Here is a 25,664-nt window from a genome sequence, read left to right as displayed (position 1 = left end):
ATTCCCCTGATAGCTGGAACACACTCCATGGATCATTTCATTCACACATAACACACATCAGTTGTTTTCTATTAAACAGCCCATGCTGGAAGCATCGGTCAATGCCTGAAGGTGTGGTGAACAGGAGTCTTTTTGAACCTGATACCCACAGCTAAAGTCCAGTAACCTGTTTCAAGCATCAATTGACGAGTGCTGATGGTCCTTATGCCCAAATATGCTTTCTTCTTTACGTACGTAACATATTATGAAGAGTTTAGCTGTTTTCCTTCTCCTTACCGTCTTAGTTGGGGAATGGTTCCAAGGTGCGATTTAAATCGCAAACAATAGAGTGAGGTGATATAACATGTACTGAGAGAATGAGTGGGCATTTCAAGGACATCGTCATTTCAGAGGGGAAATTACCTTATTGAATTTGGAAGTCACTCTTATTACAGAATTACAGCTACAGAATAAAGCTGAAAAATGTAAAACTATACATTTCCCAAATATAAAGTCCCAAATGGACAGGAAATGGAAATGCAGCTGTAGTTTTCAACAGCTTTAAATCATTTCTGTCTGAGGAGGGAGGAGCAGCGTATTAACAGAAGCCTGTTCAAGGTATACTAATCAATGCATTTAACTAATATATTTAGCAGCAGCACTACCACAAGGCTCAGTTTCCCTCTTCATCTTTAAAGACTCCTCTGTGTCACCACAGAGTAAATGCACTGATGAATATTTATGCTGTTATTTATTCCGTTTGCATTATTAATTACACCAAAATAGCCCTCCAAGAGGATCTCGTTAGGGTGGGAAGTTAGTCAAAGCTAATATTGCTCATATTTTTTTTTTAAAAAGCATCTCTGCACACCATTCTGCATTTCCTCTTTTATTTCTAGTTGCTGTTTCCACCGCTGACATTCATGAACGGCAGCGTGCATGCACCGAGTAAAATTAGTATTTCCTCAGACTGAGCTGACTGGGAAAAAAAAAGTGTTGGTGATTAAATATTAGTTTGAATATAATTAGCATTTATTAGCAAACTCTGCCACGGCTGATAATGAAAATCTTAATGAAATGCTTTGTTGAATTTTGTATCTGGAGGGGGAGACTTCTCTCACATTTGCAGTCAACATGCTAAAGCTCAAAGAACAATATACTTAACCGTGTGTGTGTGTGTCTGTGTGTGTGTTTGGTATGACTGAAATTGTAGATGGCAGCTGTAATCGTAACATCCAACCGTTGGGCCTTTCCCAGACTGTGTTTTGAGTCCGTCTGTTACATTCGGCAGCCTACAGTTAGTTTAATGGGCTCCTCTGTCTGGTGGAGCTATTACCAATTCCAGCACACGCCATTAGGCTGCATTGGCTTAATTACAAATTAATTGGCTAATTAGTCCTGCACTTTGTTTTTCCCCCATTTTCTCAAATCTTCTCCCTCGTTCTGGCAAGCACTTGGTCATTTAATAGATTTCCCGGTTTTATTATGTTTTCCGGCGCAGTGCGAGAACGTTGCCGGCGCTGTCATAATCCAGCCAGAAAGTTGCCGTGGGGAGCAGTTTGCTGCGTGTGGGTGGGAGGCTGCGGCTGAGAGGATTGATGGAGGCCCCGGGTTGTCTTTCTCCCGCGCTGTCATGTTGACCCACAACACTCGCCGCGTTTCAAATCTCTTGCCAGCGCAGAAGCCAGAACGAGTCACACATAGTTAAATGGGCTGCCACTCTCTGGTCCTCAAGGTACGTTATTTCTAAACTTTTTTTCTTTTCTTTTTTTTTTTTTTAAAGTGATTTTATTCGAGCCGTCCTCGTGTTTCTCCCCGCCGCCATTGTCTGCGCTTTAGGCGTGTGCCTCGGCACTCTCAGATTGCCGCCATTAAAACCCGGGGAGCCATCTGATGGAGTTATCAAAGTAAATGTTTGGCGCATTTGATGGCGTTTGAAAATATCCTCCCATAATAAAGCTCTCCGGGGAGGGAGAAGGGGACAGGCTTTTCATGCAAATAGCTGGGTGTCTGATATCACACGGCGCTGAAATACCCACATTTGTCTCGGCGTTGTCAACAAATACACAGAGGAGCTCCTGAAAACGGAGGTTGATGTCTGGGAGATGAAGGAATTGCATTCACTTCCAACACTGTGGGCCAGGCAACGTGTAATGAAGTCATTATCTCAAACTTGCATTCGCCAAGCTGGAGGTCGAGTTCATGGCGGTTTAATTGCTTGTGTGCGAAACATATGGAAGCCAGGCAATTAGACAGCAGAGATGATGTAAAGGATTTCGGTGAACACATATTAAATTACAGATATGTGCTACTGGATTTAGATCTCCTCTGTGTTGCACTATAAAGGCTCTTAGTCATCAAATCAATTTTTACTACCACGCGAGACTAAAACCCCAGCCTACTTTATCTCCGCATCTTGTTGGCATGTGGTGGATTAAATGGACACCTCCAGCTGGCCACACACAGGAGTGATGTTCAATATGTTGGGGGAAAAAAATAACATTTTTGAACATTAGGGTATTATGATTAAGCTCAGTTGCGTCAAATGATTAAAGGATGAGTGTTTTAATTTAAACATTGCACATGGATTTATTATGTCCATATGTGTTCTTTCAAAGGGCAGTATTACGCGTTTTCCAGACACGTAGTGCCATTATATAGCACAATTAAGTAAGTTATTAATAAAATTATATATAAAATATGACTTAAAAATATTGACCTTGTAATTTAATGTCTTGAAATTGGACCTCTTGTCGCTTTAAAATATCTTGCTCTTTCTCAAACTCCGCCTACAGGAAGTCATCACAACATCATTTCTCCTCCATTAACCCTTTAACAATGTTTTTGCCAACTTTATGAAGCTCAGCAGATGCAGAGTTCCACCAGGTGTTTTTCAAATTACTAACTTACTTAGGAACTAAGTTGGGTCAAATTGTTGAGTCATGCAACTGTTTCTTATACATATATTCAGTTCATGTTTTACTTATTGGGCTTCCCAATAAGTAATGTTAGAGTACATCTAAAGTATGTTAGTGTGAGCACATAGGAAAAAATATATATACCAGTCCTGCAGGTAATTACAAACAGAAGCAACATAGAGAACAGTTATTAATATAATATTGTAAAGCGATAAATGGATGCCACCAAAATAGTTTGTAGGTGGTAAAACAGAACAATATCCTACGTGAGAAACTTTATGCTGACAAACAACACCTGCAGCTGTCATTGTTCTTCTGGTAGTCAGTTGTTCCGTCTCTTGAAGTCAAGATTTGAGTAGTTTCACAAACCTCAGGCAGGAAGGATTTTGAACACAGAAAGGCTGCGCTTTAGCAGGTGAGTAAAAATTCCCCAATTCACTTTGTTACTTCAGAGAACTTTTACTTTTACAGAAGTAAACATGCTCACTTTTTTCCTTCTTTTGTGTTGCAAAACATTTATTAACCACATTATCATTTGGAAAGAAATATAATTTAATTTAAACGACGAAAGACAAAAAGGTTGTTGTCACCTTCCCCTGACAAAAGCAACGGCCTCCTCTGCCAGACCCCAACGGGTTCCTTCCTGATTAGACAAGTTAAAGCTCATTGGTTGATTATTTCCAGAGAGAAAAGCTGCACTTGCTTTAGTCTCCGCATGTTAACAAATAGCCATAAAGTGTGATTACTCCAAATGTTAAAATGTTCCCAATAAACACCGGCCTGTTTTCGTTTTGTTTATTATTCATCCCCTCCAATTACCTTTCTAAAGGGGAATGTTTCTTGCCAGTCGCGATGGGAATAGGAGATTAAAAGGCAATGAGGAAACATCTGTGTCTCTGCTTTGCCACAAATCTGCATCTCATTCCCGCAGCCCGCATTTCAATAGATGGTGCCTACAATGTAGGGTAAAAAGCAAAACGCCAATGCTCACAGGGCTAGCAAATAGAGGGAAGGGTTACCATAGAAACTCATGCCTCACATGGGTTTTATGGGCAGCATCCTATCACATGCTATCAGGAATTACCATAAATCTTGTGGCTGCGAGGGCGGTGGTTAAGGTGCACCTCGGCAGTGAATGACAATGTGTTGATCCTCGCATATCTGCTGAGGCTTATTCAGCCTCTCGGAACCGAAAGGAAAATAAAAATCAGATTTATTGAAAGATGGAGAGTGTGTCTAATGCATTTCCTTTCATGAGCTCATGTGCCCACAGATATTTTATAATCCAAACGAAACCAAGACATGTTTTTTTCTTCTTCTTTTTTCCTCTCGTATTCACGTCTTTGTAGAGATAAATGACTATAAAATCAAAGACTTGGTGGAAGGCATTATGCGCTTCGGGAGCCGTACGCTCGTGGATCGCGTCGTGTCTGTTGTACAGCTGTCTGCGGGAGGAAAAAGCCAAAAGCTTTTGCAGCGGGAACAGTGTCAAAGCACAGCGGCGTATCAGTGCAATTTCCACAAATGGCATCTTTCCCTAAGCTCCCATCCTCTCGACCTCTGGCGCCGAGCGGCGACGCTGAGAGCATTATCAGATGTGTTTGAGCAGCTCCCGTTGGCGCGACCCCGGTGGGCGGCGCAGATATCGAGTGACCTTTTCTGCATGGTTCTCTGATATTAACGCAATCTCCTGCCTTATTACCATGGGAACATTTCACAGAGTATTAGACTTAATAAATGACTTTTTCCTGGGCTCCCATCTCTCCTCTCACTGTGTCTTTTTAAAAAAAAATTTTATTCCCACTCCCTGATCGCTGGCGCTTCTGTGCCCCTCGTTTTCCATGCTCCTGAGCCGATAACCCGACCTCCCCGGGGGCCCAGCCTCTATAATCGCGTCAGTTCATGGCCCTCTTATTCTTGCAGAATTGGTTAATTGGTATGTGTTCTACATAACTGTTAGAGTATTAGACTCACAAATGAAGGTTAGAACCTCAGTGCTTGTAATCGACTGAAAGAAATTGATTTGTGCTCAGCTGCCCTTCTGGGACGAGACTTTATGGTTCTCTGAAGAAATGAAGCTTTTATAATTGTGTGTTCTTCCCCCCCCCACGCTTGTTCTCTCTATCTCTTTCCTCAAAGCTTCCCGCCTGGTGGACATTCATCAAAAGCAAAAGTGACAGATTCTAATCTGACTTGCTTATGCTATAGCATGTTAAGCAGCAAATATTGGTGTGGCGCTTTTCAGATCATATGTGCATTCTTAGTTGCATTCTCTTTGTTTCTGATGAAGGTATGAGGTGATCAGTTTAAATGTCTTCTGTCTGATTAAGCTTTAGTTTTTCACTAACAATATTTAGTATAGACTTTATTGTGGTACGCAGAACCACTTGAACTTGCCCACTTTTTGATGGTAAAGTCACCCCTAATTGTGACATGGGACAAATGGTTTGAGAGTCAAAACTTTTTACAAATAAAAATGCTTTTTTTTTTTTTTGGTAGGTTTTTTTGGTAGGTTTCTAGCGGTTTTGCAGGTGTAGAAACATACATTTCTACCCATTTTTCTTTACCAAATAACTCAAGATGACTAAGATTACTGTAATTTCCAAACTATTGAGCACATCTGTGAGCTGCACCCACTAACTTTCAAAAGAGAAAACATTGGAAATCCATAGGCTGCAACTCGTCTGTGCACCACAGTTGTCCACATTGCATCAGAACATAATTAAGCAGATTTTTTTTTCTTTACTTGTAAGAAAATGCATTACGGTAGCATGCACAAATACAAGTAAATGCTTTTTCCAAACGGTGCCCGTCTGCTTAAAAATACAGTCGCCCACCAGGAGAAGTCATTGATTCCCATCTTCATGTTCCTCCCGTGCACTAAAACCACTAAGGTTGTCTTTTTCTTCAGAATCTTCAGATTGACTTCATCACACTCTCTCCTCAGTCTCTCTCATTGTTACGCTCAGTCGTGTCAATATTCTGCTGATGTTGACAAAAACATGATTTCGCAATTGTGGTGTTTCCATTGAATAAGAAAAACACAAATAAAATCACATGTGAATAAATGTATTCATTCGATAAGTCATTAAAAATCATGCCGCACCATCTTCCTCCTTTCATTTCATGTCGTCTTCCTCGATCTTTCTGCCAGTAGTAACGTCCGGTTGTTGATCACATGACTTGTGGTATGAAAAAAAAAAAATCCATTGCAGATTTTGCAAAAGACACTAATTTTGATACAGATGAAAAACCACTTCATCCCAGCATGAAAGCTTTTTATTGGAAAACAATCGTTCCCATATACTGGCCGCATCATTACTTAAGAACACTGTGGCTTAATCGTGTGGGAAAAAAGTGGCACACGGAGACCTTCTTGGAACAATAATTCTCAAATTTAGACATAGATTCTTATCTGGATTTTGGTCTGGACTTTGACTGGGCCATGAATATTCTTCCATGAATCGTTCCGTAGAAGCTTTTGCCACATGTTTACGGTCGGTGTACCACTGGAAGGTCTTGAGTCTAACGGGTTTTTTGTAAAAGTTTGTTTTTGGTCTCGTCAAACCAGAGCACATTCTTCCACATGTCCTGCACAGCTTGTGAAAACTTTAAACATTTCTTCTTATGGCTTTCTTTCAACAATAATTTTCCCCTTGCCACTCTTACACACATTTGAGGCCTTCACAGAACAGCTGTATTTATACTCATACTAAATTACACACGCACACACACACGGCCTCTGTTCACCAGTTTAATGACTTTTGAAGGTAATCACAATACATGGGATGATATACAAATGCATGCCTTGCTATTCTGATTTCTATTATTAAAAATGAAACTATATATATTTTTTTTTTTGTGCTGGCAAAATAGCAAAATAATAATAAAAGTTTGCGTTTTTTTGTACGATTACAAAATATGCAAAAGAAAAATGTAGCAAGGCAGTACAGGTTATTTAGAAAATGAATCTATGGCATGGAAGTTTTAAAAATCAAACACACAGGAAAATAATAATAATTTTGTGTTACTCAGGGAGGATTTAAGGATCTGGTCTTCATGTGTTACTGCAGCTGTCTGGCAGCTGTCGCATGGATGACAACCCCTCCTGACTTAGGTGACCACAGATTATTCACGCCTGCTTTCCAGGTGGAGGGAGGCAGGGGGGGACAGACTCAGATGTACGCGGCGCCGAGCTTTGCTCAGCGCAAAACACATCGCATTTCACGCTCGCGCTAATGTCGCCCGGCAAGTGAAGAGGAGTGAGAACTGGCAGGTGGTGTTTACAAATGAGAGCACCCCGAACCACAAGCAACCCTGACACCAGATGCTGATTTGATTATGTGGTGGCATGTAAAGTTGTACAAATGCATGCAGCAGGCGAGGTGATGCATTCACAGTTGATTAAGTGAAACAGAAATGACTGTCGCATTTATTTAGCCTAGTTTTGCCCAAACAGACGCGGCGGCGTGTTTTGAGATCGATAAAGACTTCTAATTCCGTTTAAGTGCTTTCAGGCCAAGGTGTTGGTTTGTTTACTTCATTTTTTTTCTTTTTCTCTTTTTTTTTTTTTTTTACTTTTTAGTTGCAGACATATTTTTTTGTGTGTGGGGGCATGTTCCATGTTCTGAATATGGATTTGTGGTGTGTTTAAGCTTTGATTGCTTTGCTGTAGGTGTTGTCTGTTGTGTTCAGATAGGCACATGTTTACTGGTTCAGTCAAATAGGTCAATTTAACCAACAAAACTTCACTGAAAACTCAAAATATGTCATGTAATTTTTCAAGAGGTTTTATTGTTTTCTTTGTTGTTTTTTAAACCAAATCAGTGCAACAATCTGCAACCTGGGCAGGTGTACCCATTTTTGTCACATTGCAATTTCAACATGTTTTCTTGGTATTTTATGCAACAGACGATTACACAGCAGCACATACATTTTTAAAGGGGCAGTAGTGTGTATTTTCCGGGCACACCTGTCATTTTCCAGCAAAATCAATTAACTGTGTTAACTATGTTTTATTACCAGTTGTAATAAAAATGTTATCTATATGACATGACTTCAAAAAAATTAAACTTTGTAATTTATCACCTTGAAATTGGGCCTTTGTGTCTCTATTAACCCTTTAACAACGTTTTTTACCAGTGTTGCTCTGAAAAGTAGCTCATATGATGAGCTCAGCAGATGCACAGTTCTACCTGGTATTTGCTCCTTCAGACTAGTCAGCAGCAATTAGCAGAGTGGGGACTTCTGCTCTGTGAGGCAGGAGCTCAAACCATTGGAAATCCCGGCTCCGACGATGAACTTTGTCTCGGGGTCCATCCCAGCGTTTTGTCCAGCTGAATGGTTGCCACGGGAGATTAAAGGATTTCTCAGACATGCATGAAAGTTTCGAGATAACACTCCAGCTAAATTTATGATGAGGGAATATTATAGCATGATGTAAAACCCCCCAAAATTGATTGTACATAACTTTGCCCCTTTAAATGCTCATAACGCATGTATATTTTTAACGTACGTTTGTCACTCTGTTGATTCTGGTGATTCTGCCACCACGTTAATACAAACGGTACATATATAAATTCTACACACATTTCTCTGCAAGCACTCATTTTTATCCTTAAAAATCTGGAGTTCAAAAGATTTATTAGATATTATATCATCTTTAGTTTGAAATATGAAGTTAACATTCCACTTTAGATGATCTGGACCTTCTCTGCTCACTTGATGGCTGGACACACAATGGCGGTGTTGATTGCTGGGGCTCAATGACACAGCATATTCTGCCAAGGCTTAGCCGAGGATCAGCGTGGATGAGCCCATTTTAGGGGCTTTTGTCGTATTTAGAAAGATAAACACCACAAGGTCATATGTGTGACATGATTTTATTTTTTTTTTCCTAAGAGGAGCAAACCTTTTATCCAGATGGGGACCAGTTGGGAGAAAACTGAACCGTATGTTAAATGTTGAGCAGAATTTACAGGATAAGTCCTCCATGAATTTACCTTGGTGCTTTTCAGGGGCGGATCGTAACTCCAACGCAGGTAAAGTAATTTTTACAGAAAAACATAGATTAATATATGACTAGGCTGGCAGACAAAGCGACATGTATTGGTTGTAATTAATTGCAAATGAAGCTTTGACACCTCCTTCCACTTGTACTAGTCTAGTCTAAGCCCGTAATCAACTTTGTGTGATTCCAGCGTGCATTGTGGGCATTAGTATTCCAGAGCAGGAGCCCCGCTTGGATCCAGGCTAGGATTATCCAAGCTCTTAACATCTTTGCTAAGCTGGTTAACACCTGTTTTTATTGACATCTGAACACCATCCCAGTGCTCCATCTTTTCTTCTCGTGTATAAAGTGCTATGTATGCTAATATAGGTTCCCACAAATGTCCTAGGAGTAACTCCGTGTTAGATTTTGGTATAAAAGAAGAAGAATGTCTCTTATTCTTCTCTGTAACAAATCGATAACTCCTCACTTTTAGTAAGTCGTCTGGCCTGTTTTCTGTAGGTTCTGACCTCTGCTGTTTCAAAGTGCGTAGCTAAAGTGAGGAAGGCGGGGGGGAGGAATTTAAGATTTTTCCAGGGATTATTCTAAATATGGAGGGTATGTATCCTCTTAAGCATGGCGGGCATTAAAGCTGAGCCCTAATAATGGTTCCATTAACCTAAATTCCAAACCGGGCTTCACAGAATGACCGCTACGGCTTCCCAGATTTCACCCAGCTCTTGATCCCTCACTTCAGACAGACAGGGACGACTACAATTTTCTGAAATATGTCGTTGTAGGTAAAAAAAAAAATAACCGCAACGAAAACCTATCTCATAAATTTGAGATGAGGCGAACAGGGAATCATAATGGCGTTAGCGGACGGGTGGAAAGCATTTAGATTGGCCAAAGATAACATCCAAATTTACAGATTAAAAAAAATTTTTTTTACCCGTTCTAAATGAATAGCAATCAGTTTGGACTGAAGGTGGGGAAGCGAAGGAGAGGAACGAGCATGCGCCTTCATTAGGACTAAGGGAGGGCGAGCAGCAGAGTGTCTGACAAGCCAGCAACGCCTCATTGTCCCTGATCTCAAGTTTCATAAATTTCCACGGCTCTCGTTAAAGGACGTGTCGCTGCTGTCACCAGGCGCTAACTCGTTATCTCCTCGACGCCGTAAAACGCTGTAATTAACATTCAACAACTGTAACCGATCCAGCATTGCTCCTCTCTCCGATAATTGCCACACTGTTGTGCTTCCACATAAGTGGGCCTTTTGTGTCTGCTTGGGGGTACACGCGTTTTTGCGGCTCATTTTGATTGTAAATAGATGTGAGCAGAGCTGCTCATCCGAGCTAAAAGGTGAACGGCTTCTGCCAGGTTTCTCTGTCAGCTCTCGTTGGGTTCGTGCCTCAAAGGTTCCTCTCAGCAGCTCCTTTCTGATTGTTTTTGCAGAAATGTTGAGCGTCTTCTGCCCTGGAGCATAATAGGCTTTCTCGGGGAGTGGCTTAATGATGTTACCTGTGTTCTGCCACTGAAGATCATGCTCATCATATGGCGCTTTGGAAAAAGGCTGCATATGCCCTGAACTTTTCCCACATTTTCTCAGCTTACATCTTCAACTTTTGGTGTATTTTTACTGGGATTTTAGTAAAAATAAAAATACACCGAAGTAGCGCATAATGAAAAAAGTGAAATAATCAATAGTTTTCAGAACAACCTTTACATCTCCTCACCTTCTGCACATCTAATACCAATTTTTCTTAGCAAAACTGCTTAGATTTGAGGAATAGAGTTTTGTATCTGTGGAATATCAACTTTCAAGTCTTTGCACAGATATTCAGTTGTATTTAGGGCTCGGCTTTAGCTGTACTATTCTATAAAATACATGCAACTGTTTTGGTTCCAGTGGGTCTTCGTCCAAATGGAGTTCAGTATTTGCGGATTCAGCTATTAACTACATAACTCCAAATTATAAAAAATGGTCTATTCTGGATTTCTTTTCTGAAATACTCAAACAAAAATCCAGCTTGAAAAGCTGAAATGCTTTTGGGCATGATTGGATGACTTTTGCATAGTCAAACAGAGGAAATCTGTTAGATATTGGATTCCAAGTTCATACAAAGATGGTTTCTAATGTATATTAATGCATATTAAGGAATATTTTGTGTTCAAACTATCAAAAAATGAAGTTACACACCTTTTTATAGGGGTTCTCATGTATTAGTGGGCAGCTGTGGTCCCTCTTTCCAGCAAATGTTTGGGTCCACTGTAGATTTGTAAAATTTTCCTGGGAACATTATTTTACCAATCACAATTTATTTGTTTAAAACCTTCTCTTGGGAACTTGTAGTTTTCCAACTCCTATCCACCAACCATCCTACGTTGTCTTTTGAAATCTGTTTACTCTTATGGAGGTTTTTTTTTTTTTTTACTTGGGATTACATTTTATGTCCTGACACCCAACACTGCCAGTTCTTGTTCTCTCAACTGCTTCTGCCGGACTTGATCGCAGCGGCACCCATCACAATAAGGCCTTATGAATAATTGGTCCGGGTCAACTGATACTGTGCGGCTCCAAACGCTGCCGTTATCTACAGCGCTCCGTCTGTGCCAGCCAAAAGCCACTGAACCGTGCACAGTTGTTCCCCCGTTGAATGACTCTTGAAATATAACCCGATATCTCGCCCGTCCAGGCTAAGCGCAGGACGGAAGAAGGGATGCGTCACGTCGGCCATGTTTGATGGCTGCGGCCACCAGGGTGGTCCGTCACCGATACGCAGTCACCTGTTTGGCTTGGCTTTCTTTTTTGTCTGCATACAGGCTACCTTGCATTTCATTCACTGGGGATTAGGGTGAATGCGAGGGTAATGTTTCTGGAAGCCCAGACAGCTTCGGGAGGACAAACAAAACTAAATGGTTGCCTGGTGCTTCTTGTCTTGGTGTCATGTTCAGGTCAGAGGAGAAGTAGTGCAGGCGTCTTGGGATTCCGATGTATTGATGGGGGTGAGCTGGAAGCTTCATATTCAAGCATTCAATAAGCTTGTGTTATCATTTGTCTCTCATTGTGTTGTATTTTTTGAACTGCCCAGCAGAAAGGGACACTCTAGCGTTAAGCCACAGACTTCCAGAGTATTAGTCAGTCCGTTTAGATATGAAACCATATCCAGTCTTCGTCTGTAGATGGAGTTGAGGGGACATTTTTATACTCTCATCGAAGTACGTGGAAGCTTCTGATGTGAATGTGCGTCTCCTCTGAGGTCGAGGTGAGAAGTTTGAAAACGAGTGTTTATTTGTCAGGACTGAAGGTTCGGTTTGTGTTGGGCTGCGGTTTCAGCCCATGTGCAGGTTACCTGCTCTTTTAGCAACTCGTAGCACTCTGTGGTTTTTCAAGTTTGCACAATAGGCACATAGGTTGTGGTTTCTCTCTCATTTTCTCAACGGATCACCACCAACGACGCAGCTAAGTGTGAACTCTCACCGCCTCCCCACCTTCCTTCCTGTTAGACTTGCATAGAGGCTGACATGGTACCTCATTAAAGATCTGCTTTCCCCCCCACAGCGATGACATCAAGCCGAGGTTCCAGACATGCAGTGCCTTATAGAAGTGCTTAAACTTTTTAACACTTTGTGATGTTGCATCCACAAACTTTGATGTATTTTTTTTTTTTTTTTTTTTTGGTAATTTTGTGACGGACCACCACAAACCAGAGCATGAATGTGAATTAAACAGAAAATAATTAATGGTTTTTACAATGTTGCGTTTATATTCGGCCTTCTTCACTCTGATTGCCATAAATAAAAATGGTTCTCTTTAAAAGTACTGTCTCAGTATAAATAAACTTTTTTTAATAAAGGTGTCAGGTTTCTTTTTTTAGAGAGAACAAGAGTGAACAAACAGCATTTTGAAAACCAAGTAACACAGCAGGCGGGTCAGGGAGAAACTTGTGGAGAAATTTAAAGCACAGTTAGATTATTAAAAAACAAAAAGAAGAAAAGTAATTGTTGAATAATATTTCCAATATTTCCAATTATTATTAGATCTTGTTTTTAGATCGAGATCTAAAAACAGATCTTGATCAGATGAGACCGAAGTGTAATTTTTGGTTCTATAACCACATTCAACCACTTAAGATTAGGATCCTAATTAGGATTTACCTTTTAGCAAGCAATAAATATAAACATATCATTAATAAATGTTATGTTTTCATTAACTGTAAGCAGAAAATCAGCATAATTAACAAAAATAAGGGCTTGAAAATATTAGTCTTTTTATAAAACATATTTTTTTCTCTTGGGAAATTGAGTTACTGCAATAAATTCACCTTTCCATAATATTCATATATATATTGAATATTAAAGGAATAGTAAAGAAGTTTTTTTTATGGAGACCCCTGTCCTTCAGTTATCTTCAAAAAATATTTACTTTGTAAGTTGTAAAGTAAAGTTGTTTGGGGTAAGTCAATTATAGTTAACTTGCCCCTAAAGACAACTATAATTGATGAAATAGGAAAAAGGGAAATATTTTTCACAACTCCACTGTTTGCAGAAAGCAGAAAGTGTCTCATTTTATGGGTAATTAGAAACGTATTGTTAAACAACAAACTTTTTAGGTTGCTTTTTTTTTTTTTTTTTTTTTTTTTTTTTTTAGTGTATCAGTGTCAGCTGATGTTTGGCTAAGACAAGACGACACCGTCCACTTAAGTGGTAAATTGAGTTCTTAATAAGTTTTCATGCTTTTTAGGTACATATTTGACCTAAAACTTCACTAAGGCCATTTGAGGTCTCCACGCTTGCTCAACTGGACGTAGATCTAGAATAAAATGGATGATTTTTTATTTTTAGGCCACACAGATGGTGGCACACAATTACAGTTCAATTCTCCTTTCACAGGCCCTGTGAACAAAGACGAAGTTATTCTCTTGAAGGGACTGCAGAGGAGAAAATGGAAAGCATAAATGAGGAAAAGTGTCATCATATGGCTGTTTTTATTAGATTGTTCAAGATAGATCTAATTTTGATTTGGGCTAATGCGAGGAACACTATCAGCCATTGACTAAGGGTGTCTTATGACTTAGTTGACGTACTTCGCTCAACAGTCTTGTGCTTTTACTCTGCAGTTTCAGTTCAGACACCGTTCCAAGTTCAGGACTCGTGGTAATTTTAAAAGCTCGTGCAGCCTCTATTTATTTCATGAACTTTGGCGGCCCCGCCTTCCTCTTTCCCTTCCCTTCAGCTCCTAGAAGTGTAACTATATTAAGAGTCTCCAAAGAGCATCAAAAAAATGTTCATACAGACTTATTCAGTCATTCTTGAAGTACCTGTGGCAGATAAATGTTCAGGAAAACCCATTTGACGCAGAGTCTCCTGCTTCTTTAGATGAGCTACATTCATCATTTGGAAAGTTGGACCTCTCTTACTTTCCTGTTTCACTAGATTTGCCGCAGAGTTGAGGCTGGTACGACATAAAAATATGTACTGCAGTTAAATTAAAGGCCAAAGCAGCTGCTTACTTAAACTTGCACTGGTGGGGGGGGACATTTTACAACACTAATGAAGGCACTAGGGAGGGAAACGGACCAGTTGTTTTTATTTGTTTTATCTTCAGTGAACTCATGGAGCAGATTGATCTTTATTTTGCCCTGTCTTGTTGCACTTTTCATCTTTAACATAGGCTGCTTTGTTTTACATACAGACATTTTAGGCCACTTTTCTTTTCATAGCAGTCACTGCGGCTATGTTCACACGATTCCGCTGCCTGTAAAATGCCAGTATTTTTTGATGTTGATTGGAAAAAGTTCCACATTTACCACATCCAAGACACTTTGAGTCAGTTGTAATTGTCATGCCAGACCACTAGATGGCGGTGCGATTTTAGCATGTCATTGGAAACATGTGCATTTCTGACCCTTAGCTTCCACCTCACTAGCTAAGCCGTCTCCCTTGAACGAAGTGCTCATGATACACTGATATTCCTTATCAGACATTGTGGTGAACTGAACAGGCTAACTAGCGCGACATGACACAACTGCCATTGTTTTTGTTGTTATCTGTGCATATGTGTGTGAGAACTTCACGCCTCTACTCTGGTGTTACAGAAAACTTTCACTCTACAACTGGATTTAAAAACGTCCCAGTGCTGGATCAGCTCGGTGTAAACGGGCCTATATTTGCTAAACCTTTCTAATAGTCAGTGCTGAACATCCTTAATTCTCCACAAGGTGTCTGAGACATTCCTCAGAGATTTTGCTCCGTACTGACATGATATCATTATGCAGCTGAGGCAGATTTGTCGGCTGCACATCCATCATGTCAGGTGGGGGAGGTTTTAATTAGGTGACTCTGGAGGCCATTGGAGATTGTTGTGAGAACCATTTTGAGATGATTTGGTTAGAAGAGGGGAAACGCTGTGGCCATAAAGGGATGGAGGTGGTCGGCAGCAGTGCTCAGTTTGACTGTGGTCTTTAAACAAAAGGCTCAACTGCTACTAAGAGGCCCGAAGTGTGAAAACCATCCCCCCAAAACGTTCAGTTATGATTTCCTGCATGCCTTAGTTGTAAAGAGAGGCTAATTTAGCTTCTGTTGCCTTTCTTTATCTGGAATAGAGCTGCAACTAATGATTATTTTAGTAATAGATTATTCTATTGATTATCCTGTCAATGTAAAAAAAAAAAGCCTTTTAATACAATTATAGAAACACTTTACCAATTCATTCTTTTTTTTAAATAAAATGTACATTTTATTGCCTAAAATGTAATAACACAGCATTCCTGTAGTGTACACTTCAACTATTTGTAGCAAAGGATGCATCTGCAGCTAGAAAACATTTATAACATCAACATGTGAAAAGCTCAGCTTTTTCTGCTTGACATTGTAGGGATAACCTGTTGAAATTTTTTTAGAATAACCGATTAATAATTGGACTTTTTAGCATTTTAGAATTTGAACCAGGTGAAGTTAAAATGATTTTTCTTGAGGAGTTTAGGGTAGAACATACAAATAGTTTTTTTCTGTCATCTTAAATGCAAAATGTATATATCTAACTGCTCTGAGCATGTTCTCTCATTAAAAGACCTTCTTAGCGCCTATAAACTCAATTTGGTGATTAATCGATTACTAAATCAGCAGGTGATTATTTCAATAATCCGTTCTTCACGATTAATCTGATTAATAGTTTCATTCCTAATCTGGAACCTGTTCATCTTTTCTCTACTGATCATTGACGTTAACGAGGCCTTTCAGTCCACTCACCTGCCACTCTTTGAACATTTCTCTTCTTCTCTCTTTTTGTTTGTGTTATCCTGAGCGATGGTTGTGGGTGAAAACCCCCAGCAGGTCAGCAGTTTTGGAAATAATCAGATCTGTCCTGGCGCCAACAGTCACACTCAAAGTCAATTAAATCCCACTTTATTTCTATTTTAGTACTTCAGGTTCAGATGTCAACAAACAGTCCTCACCTTGAGATGCAGCGATTTGCTGCCATCTGATTGGTCGACTCTCCATATGTGTTAACAAGCGATTGAAAGCATCTACCTGGGGATTGCAAACTTCAGCTAAGGATCCTGCGACTCAGAATATTATACCAGCATCTCCGTACGGCTATTTATTGAAACGCTCATCTGTGAATCCCCGTAGGCATCGGTTAGCTAAACAACACGTCTGAAGATTGAGTTAAATTGCGTTTTAAATCTCGTCAGCCCAATCCTTCTCCGGCTCTCCCGCTTTACTCTTTCCCTTTCCTCCCGCCCTCTGCTGACCTGACTATTTACCCAGCATCCCTCACTCTAATGAAGGGCATTCCTTCGGCAGCCATGTTTATACTGTAGAGAGGATTAACTCGGCTAAAGACTTAATGCACAGGCACAGTCAACCTATGGTCTGTTTGCCGTTTCCAGGCTGCAGATTGACATCCAGCTCTCTCCCGCTTGTTCTGCGTGTCTCTGGGCTCCTGTCGCCTCCGCCTCCTCCCTCGTTCTCATTTTGCCAGAATTAATTGAGTTCTCCTTTTCTTTTTTTTTTTCCCCTTTGCGAAAAGGCTCACAGGAGGGCTGTGCGAGGATAGAGAAGAGTGATAGAGAGGATAGGAGAGACAGAGAGATCAGCGGCAGAAGCCTAAGGGGCAGAGCTTTCCCAGAGGTAGACGGGCCCCCATTTCCTCGGGGACCCAGAGGCCCCTCCACAGTGACTTATATCTTTATCCTCTCAACAGTCATCTCTCAGCACTTTAGGGAAAAGACTCATAGTCTGCTAATCGGGGTCAGGCAGATATATTTCTTCAACCCTCTCTGTCTCAAGGGAGGTTTTCACCTAATTTAAGCTCTTTGTATCTAGAAAGCTACAAAGAGCACAAATTGAGAAAAGTATTAAAAGGATATGGCTGCTGGCAAACGACTTCAGAAATAATACGTATGCCGCGCTTTGCAGAAGTATTTATACTGGCGAACGTTTTCTGCACTACTGCCACAGATTTAAGTGTTTTATTGAGATTTCATATGAGAAAGCAGGGCTTGATTAGAGGGGAAGGGAAATGTGGCACGGCTTTCAAAAATGATCCTAAATCTGTCTGGGATGCATTCATATTCAGCTCCCCTGAGTAAATATTTTTAGAGCTACTTTCTGCTGCTGTTGCAGCTAAAAGCTAAATGTTAGTCTCTACAAGTGCGAAGCTGTAGAAGTTTTTTTTGCAACATTTGTTCCCAAATAGCTCAGTGTTTTTGTCTTTGTGATGCTTTTTTGCCTTCACAGAACAGCTGCATTTACATTACGATTAAACAACATAAATGGACCTTATTTTATTAACTGACTTCTAAAAGAAAGTACAAACTGGATTCCAAAAAAGTTGGGACACTAAACAAATTGTGAATAAAAACTGAATGCAATGATGTGGAGATGGCACATCTGCCATCTATGTTCATAACAGAACATAGATGGCACATCTGCCATCTATGTTCATAACAGAACATAGATGGCAGATCAAAAGTTTAATCTGAGTAAATATAACATTTTAAGCATTTTCAGGTTCTAAAACAACATCTTCTCCCATCTAGACGTCATCTCTCTCAGGGAAGACCCTGCATTTTTCAACAACATAATGCCAGACCACATTCTGCAGCAATCACAACATCATGGCTACGTAGGAGAAGGATCCGGGTACTGAAATGGCCAGCCTGCAGTCCAGATCTTTCACCTATAGAGAACATTTGGCGCACACATTTTGGCACACACAGTGGTAAAAATGTGATCTATGATTTGTGTTCTATTGTTAATAAAATATTAGATGCTGGCACCTCCACATCATTGCATTCAGTTTTTATTCACAATTTGTTTAGTGTCCCAACTTTTTTTAGAATCTGGTTTGTAGCTACAACAGAATTTATTTAGGAGTATCCGAGTAAGGGGAGCCGAACACAAATTCAGAGCACAATTTCTTGATTTTGATCATATTTTTGAGACTATTCTAGTTTTGCATCTCAGCTGCACTACTTTGCGCCGGTCCATGACATAAAATCCCACTGATAAACACACTGACGTTTGTTTTTAATGTGACAAAATGTGAACTTGGCATGTTGTGAATACTTTTTCTTATGCTGCAAACTACAAACTAGTCGACTAGTCGATACTTTCCTCTACAATAGACTAGGTGAGTTTGTCAGATACGTTTAAATAATTTACCGAAGGCGTAATGCAAATTATTCTCCCGCAACATGTTATAGTGACATGCCTGGCTGTAAATATAACTAATGAAGCATTTTCTCTTGTGGTTTCTATGATGTCACAGCGACATGTCAACCTGTTCACCTCGCCTTTAAAAACTTTGAAGTCGTTTAACCCCCGTTTAACCACGAACTCAGTAAGCCCAGCAAACGCAAGAATAAGAGCCTAAGTGAAAGTAGAACCTTCGAAAGCCTCATTCTTTGGCGACACAGCAAGCTGCCAACATTTGAGTACAACTTGATGTGTCCACATAAAGGATTGACAACTTAAAGACATCCACTCAACATGGGACCCAGGGCCTGAGTGCGTTCTTTCCGCGGAAGCGGCCCACCGCTGGACGGGACTCCGTGTTTTGTTTGGCTCCGGTCGTTACGACGACAAGAGAACTGAAAGAACAGACACGACGTGCGCCCTGGACTCCATCTTGGTCTGAACCCTTTCAATTATAAACCATTACAACTTCATCCTCTGCAATATTCATGCGCAGGGAGATAACTCCATCAGATGTCTTAGATTGCTGTAAGTTGAGATAAACACTTGCCGAGTTGTTGCAGCCAATCGCCCGCCTCCATTCCTCAATGTCACAGCCTTAGCACTCAATAATTCAAAGCTTGGCGGTAATGAGCTCCCCGTAGGCCCTGTCCCCGAGGAGCCTCCCCGCTGTGCCCCTACTGTAATGTAGTTATATCTCATGTCAGCTTTCAAATCAATTACATTTCTATCTGATGGCTAAGTAATTGTGCTTGATTGAGTTTTTGGCACGCCAGCCAAGTGTGCGGTTCTGTAGCTCCAGCCAGTCAAAACAGGAAGCTTCATCAAATGAAACTGTATTTCATCCTGATTGAGGCTGCTTGCATGATAAGCACAACTGTAATTATGATAATAATAACAATAGCAATCTGTGTTTTCTCAGCTTTGTTGTCGTTATTCTTTTCTCTCTCTTTTTTTCCCCCCGTCAGCTCTCTTGATGAATTCTTGCCCAAAGGACAATGAAGTAGTATTTACTTAACTCAAGATGCTAAAGCTGATTTGATTGTTTTTAACTTGTGCAATTTAGTTGATTAAATTCAATAGTCTTGAAACACATCATACTTTTCTGATGCAGATCTACACTCCGCTCTATACTTTGTGATTAATTCTTTACATTTTTGAGGCATCTGACGAGAAGAGAAGTGGGAAGTGAAGTTTGAAATGTTGTTTCTTGGTGAAATTGAGATCCACTAGTTTTGAGTGTTTGTGTCAGTAAAATACAATTGCTTTTATTTGTTTTGTAAAACAAAAGGGCTCTTCTTCCACTGCTTTTCTTGGAGTGGAGCAATGCTATTTTCCTCAGGCTATGTTATCACAAAGTACCGCATAGTTTAAAATTTCTCCACAGTTTCTGACGTTTTCTGGGCACTTCTCTCTCTATAGCTAGAAATAGCACTAAGAATCAACAGCGTGTAGGTGTTGGCAGAAACGAGAGTTTTGTCCTGCAACACACAAAACTTCCGACCTGACCACAATCTGCTTATTACAGGGCAGATCATTTTCCTCCAGGATATTCAGTAATCAAGGTATCTGAATTATTCGACGAATCGTTTCAGCCCTAGCATCAAGCTAAGCTAAAGTTTGAAATGGTTACAGAAATGCATGAGATTTCCACCTTTCCCCTCACTCCCTGCTGCATAACAGCTCTGACCTGCCATCAATGTGCAAGCGAGCAATCATGGCCGCTGGCGATGATGTCGGATGAGCAGTTTTCCTTTAACGTTAGTTTGTTTCTCCACCTTTAGCACGGCTTCTATCTTGCATTTGTGCACTCTGTGTAGGGTAGGGTGTGAGCAGCGTGTGCACAAGCGTGACTGACTGTGCTAAGGCACTCCCCCTGACTCTGATTGGTTGTTTTTCTGTTTCTGCAGAGGCAGTAGAACCACAGAGAAAAAGCAGAGGAGCTAGAATATTTTTCACCTATTATCTCTTGGCCACAGTGATAGTTTTAGCAAATTATGTAAAAAAATATATTGCCATAAAAGACACCTACTGCAGCTACAAGAGAATTTGGAAATGTTTTATTTTTCATTTGTTATCTTTCCTTTCCTTCACCATGTTTTATTGTGTGGAACTATATCATATTGTATTGAGCTGAGTTACTTTAAATAGCATTTAACCCTTTTGCTACTGGTGCTTTCCTAGGAATAAGTTTGAGTAAGCTAAATCTAGCATAACAGCAGCTAGCATGGTGCAAAGGTCATATACCATGTGCATGGTTTACTCACACTCACTGCAGGTATTGATAGATGTGTGAACAAATGATGGAGGAGTCTCTGCATACGTAGATACTTGTATATACCAACAGACGGACACACAGCCAGAGGGATGTATGAATGAACGTCTGGGCGATTGCTCACATGAATGGGTGGACAACCGGAGATATGCAGGGAAAGATGGATCAACACAATGCATGCCTGAGTGGACAATGGGATCCTCTAATGGAAAGGTATTGATATAGATGAGGGGGAGGATGGTGTGGTTAGGTGCATCAGCAGATAAATAGTGATGAATTGTGGCTGCTTTCAGCAGCACTAAGTATAACAGACACAGTAAAACAACCGAGCTCATCCATAATCAGCAGACACAAATGACTGTCTTCATGCCAGAGGAGAACTTCTCTGGAAATGAAGCCCTGTGAGTATCTGCCAACCTGCCTCTCTGTCTCCGCTTCATCAGCCTCTCTCTTTCTCTCTTTCTAGATATTTTTTTTTTCATATCTCCTTGTTGTTGGCGTTACCCTTTAACTCCACATGTACTTTATTCTCTCGTCATTTCTCTCTCTAAGACAGTAAAGCATCTCTCTGCCTGTCTCTAAAGCTGTGTTCTGTGGGGGTTTTATTTTTTTCTCTTATTTTTTTTTTATTTCTTTCTTCTTTTTTTTTGCAGTCAGGGAGCCACTGGGTGCACATCTACAATCTCGCCTTTCATTTCATGGCTTCTGGAAATGGATGTTTTACTGCCTTCATTAAGGCGTGCAGCAGTCAGCGCTGTGTTTTCCCTCTGAAGTTTAGCTCCATGAACCTCGCTATTAGAGGACATTATGGCCCCAGATTTCAGGGCACAGTGGAACACTGTATAATTTGATTAGTGTTATTAATCAAGTGTAATACTGCTTTTTCGTCGCTCTCTCTCCCTCTCCCTCTCTCTCCCCCTTCCCCTCTTTCTGCTGTTTTACTTCTACTTTCAAATGCTTGCCTTGCCTCTTCCTCCTCCTCCTCTTCCTCCTCCTCTGTACTCGGTGGATTTCGCCATCACCTGCAGTACAACAAACATCCAGAGAAATTGACAAAAGGCTCTACATCTTCCGGTTTAAAAACAATGATTTACCACTTGTTATTTTCCTCTCTCCAAACCCCCTAACATTGCTTTCCACCGCACCCCCCCCTCCCCCCCACAGTGAGTGATGCCCCCCCACCCTCTCATCTCTTTACCCAAGACATAAATCAATTGAGATGAAAGTTCCATAATTGTGCTTGCTGGGAGGGATTTGAGCAAAATTGCGCTATGAATTTTTTAAAGGGAATTTTTACTAGCTCTTCAGCGAGACTTGGGCAGCAAAGGAAGGTGAGGCCACAAGGATTTATGGGCCTGGATTCTTCATTACTGAAGTAATTTTCCTGCAAATGATAGTGCAGCACCCTGGAGGGGCGGGGGCGTTGTGTAGAGGGGGGAGGAGGGAGAGAGAGCGCTTGGCCGCCTGAGAGAGTACAAACCTGCTTAATCTCTTGTGGAGAGAAAGAAGCTCAGAGCACTAATATCATCTGTAAGAGACCGAAGCGCCATTTGTTCACATCTAAACCACAGCCAGTCTATTTATGATTCATAGTAATTGATTGCTCAGATTTGTTCCAGGTCTAGTGGTACGAGCTGAATTCATTACAGGGGAGGTGGGATCCACACTGATGCAGGAACCACCTTCTTGTCGGAGACGCACCAATCAGAAAACTCGGGGCTGATTTCCGATCTCAGTTTTTTGAAAAGCTTTGTTCCGCCGCCATTTCCAGCCAATTCCAGTTACCTGCTTAAGAATGCCAAACAAGCTACATTCAGAGTGTTTTATTTGTAGCATTCTTTAATTATTTCTATGAAGGACAGGGGCAACGTCACACTGTGTGTGAAGAGAGGAGTTTTAGAAGAAGTACCGAGTCATCACAGGTAACTTGTTAGCATATTAGCATTTCTAGCGGTAAAAATACAAGTTCCATTTATATTCTGTGTAAAATGCTAAATATTACATGAACTCGAAAACGTCTAACAACTTTTTTTTTAAACCCAGCATCCTTCAGAGCAACCTGAGTAAAGTTGCCCCCTACCCCCCCCTACCCATTCAAATAAAATATTAGTGTCAAATCTTTGCGCATCAAAAATTTTTGTTTGCTATCATTTTAAAGATATTAATAAATATTCAAAGAGGTCATCAAAGGTCAACACCCCCCATATTTGCAAAATGAAACAAATTTGCTTTTGCCAAGTTGCCATATTGTTTTGGTATCAATAGGCTGTGATACCAAACTTTACGTTGCACAAACATAGCACAATAAATTTTTATCAAAGTTATCTCTGGTGACCTCCGGAAATGTAGTTTTTAAAGTATGAAAAATTTACAATGGCACAAATGACACCATTGAATTTGTGAACATAGACTGGCTGGTTGACCTTTATTGACCTCTGGAAACATTTATCAATATCTTTAAAAGGATTTCAAAATGAAGCAACCTTGCTGTGATACGTTTAGCCATCCTGGTATCTGCCCCTACCTGTTTGATGGTAATATCTACATTTTGTCAGTGATGCTAAGTTTTGAGTAATACAAAGACCGAACGTATCAACATGTTGGCCATGATACTGTAGCTAACATTTGTTCTCATGCTTCCACTTTTCTCTTCGTGCGGTTTCCATCCTTTATCTGTGTGTAGAGCCTGTGCCCACCTCATATTGATTTAGATTTGCTTTTGCCAAGTTGCCATATTGTTTTGTCATGAAGAAACAATATGTCTCTCCGTGTCTGTCTCCCTCTGGTCTCTCCTTCTTCCTCATTGAACCTTTCTCAGTCTAATATGGCTGACATTCTGTCTCCATCTCTTTAGGTGCAGCCAGCAGCAGTGGCCCTCCACAAGGTTAGTGTGTCCATGATGCCAGGTCTCATTCTGTATACTGCCTGCTGTCCAGTCAATTTTACAGCTCAGTAGCTTGAGAAGCACAGGGGCAAAATCTGCTGCAAGATGGAGAACGAGAGAGAGAAAGAGAGAGAGAGGTGGGGATATGGTGGGGGTGGAGGGAGAGGGGTAAGGAGGGATGGGAAAAACAAAATTATTGTGCACCCTGTCACCGACTGAAGTGGGTCCCCATTCCCAGCACACTAACAACTCAAGACAATTAGTCACTTCTCACCAGGCTAGACCTGAGAATTACTTAAGTGCCAAAAAGAGGCAGGTTGTAAAGAACCCTCTAGAATATCTATGAACTGCAGCAACTCAATGGACTGAGTGGAAACAGCGATGAAATAACTGCCTGAGTTTTTTATCTAGTGCTTTTTTTTTATGACACGGAGGTAGAAATAAGGTTCTTGAAACTTTACTTTGGCAAAATGATGGCTTTTAAAAAAACATACCATTCATTTCTGTAATTAGGAGCAAAAACAACTAAAATAGATTTTTTGATTTTTATTGGCACACACGTAAGCAAAAATATAAGCACCAAGTAGATTTTGTTTCAGTTTTCAAATCTTTGTTGAATACATTGTACTCTCTTGCTGATCTATTCCTCATGAAATAACCCTCGATGTCATGTAGATTTAGCTAACTTTTTTCTGCTAACCAGCTCTGCATACATACTGTCACCAAAAGGCTGTACCAATTCTGCAGGAGTAATTTCAAGATAAGCACAGCTCAATACTAATACTTTATTCTTTAAGAAACCTCATCAAATCAACTCCGTGTTTGAAAAACAGGGCAGCATCATTTTTATTTTTCCATCAGTGACTTTTAGGATGATCCAGTTTCTCCTTGCTTTTCTAGACAACGAACAGACAGTCACAGTTGTTCTCTGGAGTTCAGCCTCAACATGCTGCTCCAACTCAGGGTTAGCTAGATAAGGAAGGTTACTATGTTCTTACAATAGGTCAGCTAAAACATTATTATGTCTTACGTCTTTGTTTTTAAAGGGGTAAAATATAATAAGTTGTGTTTAGGCTGATCTAGCTTCACTTTCTCTTGCTACCCTGAGAGCTGTACCATATGTCACAACCAGACATGGACCCCCGTCTCGTCTTTCACTGTAAACATCATCGTAAATATGGAAACGGGTAGAGACTCTCTGCAACAGCCCGAGTAACTCCACAAAATAATGTACACAAACTGGGATGCAGTTTTACAAGGAGTGCATGCAAAAATGAAGTTTGTTAAAGAATTTGCTTTGGAAAACGCAACTGCATATGTTGTTAGGTGTTAGCTTGATATGACATACAGTAAACCAATAACAGGTATCAATCAATAGTTGAGTTTCATCAAGTAATCAGCAGGAGTGCACCAAGTGCAGTTTTCTGACCTATTGCGAGATTTAAAAAGCCTGACCTGCCAATTCCGATTTTAGCCAAAACTGAACTTTTTTGTAAAGTAGATAATGTTGTGTCAAAATCACCAAGCTGGCAACATTGGGGATATCGGCTAATTTCAAGACATTTGCGGAGGTAGAAAATGTTGGTGGATAAAATCGGTTAACCTTTTAAGTATCGGCTGATTGCACATCTCCTGAAATTAATGAAATTGTGGACAATTTATCAATGGACTGATATATCAGTGCACCTGTACTGATCTAATAGATCCTGTGATCAGGATCTCCAGCCAACAGCTTAGGTCAGATCAACAAATTCTGAGTGTATACAGAGTTTACTTTATTAGCCTTTAACTGTCTTGATGTGAATTGTGTTCAATTTCCTTATTTTTTATTAATTCTTTAAAGCTGCAGTATGTAACTTTTATAAAAATATATACATTGTATTTACACATTTGTTAAAACTGTCACCATGTTGT

General features: G+C 40.3%; 2 protein-coding genes across 8 annotated transcripts in view; one reads left to right on the top strand and one right to left on the bottom strand.

The window, feature by feature from the left end:
- Positions 1-25,664, bottom strand: part of galnt9 (polypeptide N-acetylgalactosaminyltransferase 9) — a 1,026,805-nt gene that overhangs the window by 471,367 nt on the left and 529,774 nt on the right. The gene's annotated exons all lie outside the window — the stretch shown is intronic.
- The window catches only part of fbrsl1 (fibrosin-like 1), a 353,282-nt gene that overhangs the window by 194,112 nt on the left and 133,506 nt on the right, over positions 1-25,664 (top strand). For 6 of the 7 annotated variants that reach the window (XM_008417609.2, XM_008417613.2, XM_008417608.2 and 3 more), the window contains exon 5: positions 23,721-23,750. The exons of the other annotated variant lie outside the window; for it this stretch is intronic. In XM_008417609.2, coding sequence (XP_008415831.1) covers positions 23,721-23,750 — 30 coding nt within the window. The remainder of the gene's footprint in view (positions 1-23,720; positions 23,751-25,664) is intronic. 7 annotated transcript variants of the gene reach the window in all.

The sequence above is a fragment of the Poecilia reticulata genome, linkage group LG9 (assembly GCF_000633615.1).
Source record: "Poecilia reticulata strain Guanapo linkage group LG9, Guppy_female_1.0+MT, whole genome shotgun sequence".
Classification (NCBI taxonomy): Eukaryota; Metazoa; Chordata; class Actinopteri; order Cyprinodontiformes; family Poeciliidae; genus Poecilia; species Poecilia reticulata.
This window is presented reverse-complemented; position numbering and strand designations above follow the sequence as displayed.